At 43.1% G+C, this 6,103-nt stretch overlaps 1 protein-coding gene across 3 annotated transcripts; it reads left to right on the top strand.

The window, feature by feature from the left end:
- Positions 1–453: 453 nt before the first annotated feature.
- Positions 454–5,880, top strand: nfyba (nuclear transcription factor Y, beta a). 3 transcript variants are annotated; one of them, XM_080757315.1, is made up of 7 exons: positions 454–558; positions 1,645–1,738; positions 1,843–1,973; positions 2,516–2,713; positions 3,520–3,598; positions 4,141–4,220; positions 4,962–5,880. In XM_080757315.1, exons 2-7 carry the CDS (start codon positions 1,645–1,647, stop codon positions 4,992–4,994), a joined length of 615 nt encoding a protein of 204 aa, XP_080613441.1. In that variant the 5' UTR covers positions 454–558; the 3' UTR covers positions 4,995–5,880. The 3 variants fall into 3 exon arrangements, with proteins under 3 accessions (XP_080613441.1, XP_080613442.1, XP_080613443.1); XM_080757316.1 differs by having other exon boundaries at positions 480–533; XM_080757317.1 differs by lacking the exon at positions 454–558 and adding an exon at positions 642–975.
- Positions 5,881–6,103: the final 223 nt, after the last annotated feature.

Genomic DNA, 6,103 nt, shown 5'->3' with positions numbered 1-6,103 from the left:
TTTACTTCAAAGTTTGATTGATTGTTTGAATTAATACTTTATACAGTTTGCTGAGGAAAGTACAGTTGCAGGGGATTAAAAACCCAAGAAAGCCTATACTGTCTCTAACAATTTTTCTTTGATTGATTATTTGAAATATATAGTTTGCAGAATTACAGTACATTTCAAGCACAACTCAATACAAAGACAAAGTTAACTGTGAGAGTGGACGACCCAATAAAGCATTACACTTGTTTACAAGAGGGTCCACATTGTTCAATTCATTAAAAAAAAAAAAAAGTATTGAAAATTGGAAATACTCCAGTAAAAAAAAATACATAAAAATTGGTACTGGTCTAAGTTGTCTTGAGTAAATGTACAGTTTGTACTTGAACTGTACTGCTGTCCACCACTACTGATTTTGATGGACTACCCCCTCCCCTCGCCCCGCCTCACCCCCCCCCCCCCCCTAGCGGCCAGTGGGGCGCAGTGCAGCGCCGGGACTGGTTCTTTCGCAGCCATTTTCCGTCCAACCAAACAGCCGTTTCAAGAAGGTAACCAACCAGGGCTTCATTGCAGGTTTGTGTCTGGCTCCGGCCAATGATTGCTAACCGATTCCTCGTTAGCTTCGAATGGAAATGTCCGTCGCTTGTCTGCTTTTTTTTATTTGTTGTCTGAGTGAGTGAGCGAGGGCTGCATCGGATCAGGAAGTGTTATCCCGCGGGCCGAACTAGTAGAAAATATCGAATTGAGCCCGCGTTTCGTTTTCGGCCCAGCCAGAGTCAGACGCGTCGCGTCGTTGCCTTGCCGCGAGGTGTCCCTTCTCTGTTGTTCTGTGTTGTCGCTCCGACAAAGAGAACAGGCCAGTCACACGGGGGGAGACGGCTTTTGTTAACTTGTTCGCACCGCGCGGCGACGACCGACCAGCAGAACGGACTTTATGTATTATTATGCACGACGCGATGGCGACACAATGTACACGTTTAATCGCAACAGGTAAAAAAAATATACATATACTGTTCGTTGACCGCTGCGCAAATATCGCGGGGTGGGGGAATAAACCCACGTTAGCCTGCATGCTAGCAGCAGCTAGCAGTACTACTCACTGCTAACGGCTATACGCCGTAGCCGCGCGATCCTTTCTTTCTTTTAAGCGAAAACAAATATATTGTTTTATTTATTTTATTTAATGGTAAAACAAGCGAAAGGCTAGTGCAGAGATCCTGCAGCTCAACTGTCCACATGTTATCAGCGTGTGGTTAATACATAATTGCAGCTTGACGACCAGTGAAAGTGGCTGCTTCATATCATGTATAATAATATAATTATAGTATGCACCCCGTTAAAGCACCCGTAAAATGCGTTTTTCATTGAATGACCTATATATCTACAGCTGGGGGTTTACGTTGTTGAAAATATGCTCTGGATTAAGCTAAAACATTTAGATGACCGTGACCGAAATATTTTCAATGTCATGTGACATTGTCATATTGTTCATTAACATGCATATCTAAATTAGGAGGGAGAGCTCAATTTAGCATCAACCATATGGATGGTAGTGGTGGTACTATGTTAATTACAGTACAATATATAAACAACGCTTTCTTGGTCTCAAAGATCGCCTGTTTTCGGCATGCGTCGTCATGTCTTTGTTGTGTTTTTCAGATGGATGGGGACAGCTCTACTACCGATGCCTCCCAGTTGGGCATCACTGGCGAATACATGGCGCCTGCTCACTATGTGCTCCAATCTCAGGAGGGTGAGGCCCCAAGAAAATAAACGTTACACACAAACACATGACCCCCACTTCTTAAATGAGGTCTTTAGCTAATATATGTGTGTGTGTGTGTGTGTGTCTCTCAGATGATGGAGAGGAGAGTCTGAATGATCATGACGAGAGTGGAATCAAAGAGAACTTCAGGGAGCAGGATATCTATCTTCCCATTGCCAATGTGGCGCGTATCATGAAGAACGCTGTACCACAGACTGGAAAGGTATGTGGTGTGTGTGTGTGTGTGTGTTGTGTGTAAATGGCTGCTAGATTATATTGTGTTGCACAATCACTTGGACAATATCTGCAGATCTTCAAAGTGTGTATGTCGTGTATGGATCCATCTGTTTTGGCAAAGCTACACCGTCGTGCGATGAGTGTAAATTCATCTTAAAGCCCACTACATAATTCCAACTGAGATCTGATGCTTCAGATCTCATTCAAAAATGAGAGAAAATGTTTTGCTGCTAATATATATATACTGTACATGGCAACAAGAACCTCAAAAGTTGATCTAGTCCTGAAGGGGTAAAATGCCAAAAGGGGTTCCCGTCCTTAGTGGGCATGTAAGCCAGATCTACAAGTTCACGGTGCATCGCGATGAGCTTGTAGATTGTCTACTTTTTCCACCGTACAACTATGTATAAAATTAAGTGGTTAATAAGAATAATTTGTATAAACGGAATACATTAGCTTCATAGGACTACTTTGAGAATCCTCCTTTCATCCCCATGTTTTGCACGTGTGTGTGTCTCATATATATAGATCGCAAAAGACGCCAAGGAGTGTGTGCAGGAGTGCGTGAGCGAGTTCATCAGTTTTATCACGTCGGAGGCGAGCGAGCGCTGTCACCAGGAGAAGAGGAAGACCATCAACGGCGAGGACATCCTGTTCGCCATGTCCACGTTGGGCTTCGACATGTACGTGGAGCCGCTCAAACTCTACCTGCAGAAGTTCAGAGAGGTGAGAAGCAATAGATCTACAAAATGGTTACTTACAGGGCTGTGGCGCGTACTGTGATGTGACTAAACCCTCTTCTCTTTTACACTTCACCTCGGCGAGTGATGGATGCTTATATTGTTGTGATGTATACCCATGCTTTTTTGTTCTTGCTTAATGTAAGTCGCTCTGGATTTCAGTGGATTAAGAGCGTCTGCTAAATGCCTAAATTGTAAATTGTAATAGTGTAAATTGTCTAAGTTACATTCTGCACTGTGACACATTGTGAGCTTGTCTATTTTGATTACACACCGGCATTCCGAAGCCTGCTATTTGGAGACGCACCGCCATTCCAACTCGCTCATTACTAAACTGAACCCTAAAGGCTCATATACATAGTCTGGATTTTCGGTGGTGAGGTGACCACCGAACTACAACATGACGTCACTGAGCCGCGGTGAAGAGCAAACCACCGCCACCGCCCCAGCCCTTCTCTCTGTTTTTACTCACCACCGCTCAATGTTATTTCAGCTCCGGTGGTCAGCTCACCACCGGAGCGGTGGTCACCTCACCACCGAAAATCCAGACTGAATGAGCCTTAACTCTTACCGCATGCGGATGCGGAAGCCGCATGTAATCGGAATGGTGGTGCGTCCGAATGCCACTCTGTACCCGACTCCCCGCAACACCTGCACGCAACAACGTTTAATTCAGGCATTACAGCAGTATTACGAACAGCCCCACATATGGCTAAATTACCAGGGTAATTAAAGTACTAGTCATAACCATGTAACTTCTCCCATGTTTATGTATATGCTGGTGTTTTCCAGGCCATGAAGGGAGAGAAGGGAATGCCCGGTGTGTCGGTGGGAGAAAGCCTTGGAGAGGAGCTCACAGATGATAGCTTCAGTGAGTACAATACAAATAATTATCTCTGGATAAATATAACACCAATATATTCTGTTGAAATTATTTTTACATTTACCAGTTTATTCAGGGTTCCTAGTATGAAATTCCAAATGTGTATACGAACCCTGTTTAATGTCTTATTAAACTACTAAGGAAAGTCCTGGTTCAAAGAAATATGTTCATGGCACTGAAATGTATACATTGACTTCACAATTTTATAAAATGCCTTCAGATATTTAGTCAGCGACTACATTTCCTACGCTGCCCCACGTGTTTTTTTCAATCTGCGGAGCAGGCAAAATGCCGGGTATAGCAGATTAACTTGGGGTGCATACTTAGTTTAGACTAGTCATTGGTTTAGACATGGGTTAAGGTTATAGGTTTAGATGTGCTGCCCCGTGGGAGGTTAGGTTTAGGGTGAGGGTTTGAGATAGGTTGTAGTTGTAGGACTAATGACTGGTCTAACCAATGACTAGTCTAAACCAAAAACTGTCTAAACTAAGTACTGCACCCCATTAACTTGTTTCTTTTCCTCTCATTAGCAAATCCATTGCCAGCAGGAATCATCACAGCAGACGGCCAGCAGCAGAACGTAATGGTCTACACCACTTCATATCAATCGGTGAGTCTCCGACAACAAGACAACAACTTCCTTATACTTGAATCCATATTGGTCGAGCAGCAGCAGCCTTTGGTTATAATTTTACTGAACGACGTGGATCTATATTAACCCATTCTGACCTGAGATCAGATTCATACGAGGTTTTCCACTGCAGGACACACACTGGTCTGATTAACCCATTCTGACCTGAGATCAGATTTAAAAAAAGTCAGTCGTTCTTCGATTTTTCAAAAATAGCAGACCTACAAGCTCGTAGCGCGCCACTCGGTGGCGCGCTATGAGCTTGTAGATCTGCTATTTTTCAATAGCTAAAGCATAACATGATGCGAACACCAACATGGGTTCCCGTTCAGAATGGGTTAATCATCATTACATTTGTTATACAGTACATAATGTACTAACCTCGCCTCACCAGGCTTTCCAACCCCTCGGAGGAAAGCCTGGTCTCGGTTTCAAAAGTCCGTAGTATTGTTTTGTAGTCGACAGACAGGAAAAACAGGCGGCAACTTCCTTTTCCCTCAAACCGATTTTTCTCAAAAGCTCTCGTATAGCCTGTAGCTTTTATTGAGAAAAATCGGTTTGAGGGAAAGGGAAGTTGCTGCCTGTCGACTACAAAACAATACCACAACATGACGTAACGATATCATCCGCTCCGACAGGATCATATACTCTAAATGAAATGGTGCCCATGCTAATAATGTACATCTGCATTTCTTTCTTTTCGTTTTTTTTTTTTTACAGATTCCTGCAGTTCAGCATGTCCAGTTCTCATGACAAGGCCTTTCATCTGCCCAGAGTACAACAACAACAGCGGCTGCAGACGGCACTACTACCACCACCACAGACCCAGCGGTCCCAGAACCACCGGGTCTGAGCCCGGCCGCAGAGGGGTAGTAGGTTCTCATAACGGAGGGTGTGCATTGGGTCAAGGACTGTCTAAAGAGGACGGGACGCGAAGACCGTAAGGGTGCCGCCATGTTGCTTCCATGGAAGGAAAGAAACATGCGCAGTTGAGACCAAGGAAGCTAAACGAGGAAGTGTTGGCTGCATATAGCCCGCCCATTGCGCATGTTTATTTCCTTCCATGGAGCAACATGGCGGCGCCCGTTACGGTCTTCGCGTCTCGTCCTCTTTAGACAGTCCTTGCGTTGGGTGGGTGGGGGGGAAGGTGTAGCGATAAAACGGAACAAAGCCCTCGTCATGTACAGTGAATTCACTACCTGTTCATTTAGAAAAGTGTAGTTTGTAGTTGTGAGTAAAAAAAGTACCACATGGTTTCAGAAACACATCAAAAAGCCAGCTGGGAAAAAAATTGATGCTTTATTTTTAGTCTTATTGCTTAACTTAGTTGTCAGATTGTTTTCAACATTGCTGTTTTTTTGTTTTTTTTCTCTTCTGATCTGTTCAATGTGTGGTTTGGTTTTGTCTTTTTTTTTAGGGGAAGGGTGGGGAGGGGACATGAGTAAGGGTGGTAATTTGATGCATAATTTGGTTTTGCTTCCTTGAACCATCGGGAGAAACATTGTTACTGTCGTTAATACAAACATCAAGCATCTCTTTTGTAAATTGAAAAAGGAAAAGAAAATAACGTGCTTTATGCCTTTATTGTTATGTACAATTCTTTGAATAAAAATCTAAATTGATGTGTAAAAAAAAACAACCCCTCCAACGTCGTTTTGCTTTTTTACATTCTGCAAAGTTGGCCCTCCTAAATGACTATATACATTGATTAGGAAACTTCTAGGGGTGTAAAAAAAAAAATCAATTCCCGTTATGAACGGGAAGATTTTTTACTACACTATACACTACAATACTACATGGTGTTTGTGATATGAAATGTAAGCTTACCCTAATCACAGTAAACTGTCTTCAGTCATTTTCAA

The sequence above is a fragment of the Protomyctophum bolini genome, assembly GCF_963924005.1.
Source record: "Protomyctophum bolini genome assembly, chromosome: 23".
Taxonomy (NCBI): Eukaryota; Metazoa; Chordata; class Actinopteri; order Myctophiformes; family Myctophidae; genus Protomyctophum; species Protomyctophum bolini.
The sequence above is the reverse complement of the archived record's forward strand: the minus strand, read 5'-3'. Positions and strand labels throughout refer to the sequence as shown.

Coding starts and splice junctions, on each gene's coding strand:
- nfyba (XM_080757315.1), top strand. CDS start 1,645: ATGGATGGGGACAGCTCTACTACCGATGCCTCCCAGTTGGGCATCACT. Junction 1,974..2,515: donor CTGTACCACAGACTGGAAAG/GTATGTGGTGTG, acceptor TCATATATATAG/ATCGCAAAAGACGCCAAGGA. Junction 2,714..3,519: donor ACCTGCAGAAGTTCAGAGAG/GTGAGAAGCAAT, acceptor GGTGTTTTCCAG/GCCATGAAGGGAGAGAAGGG.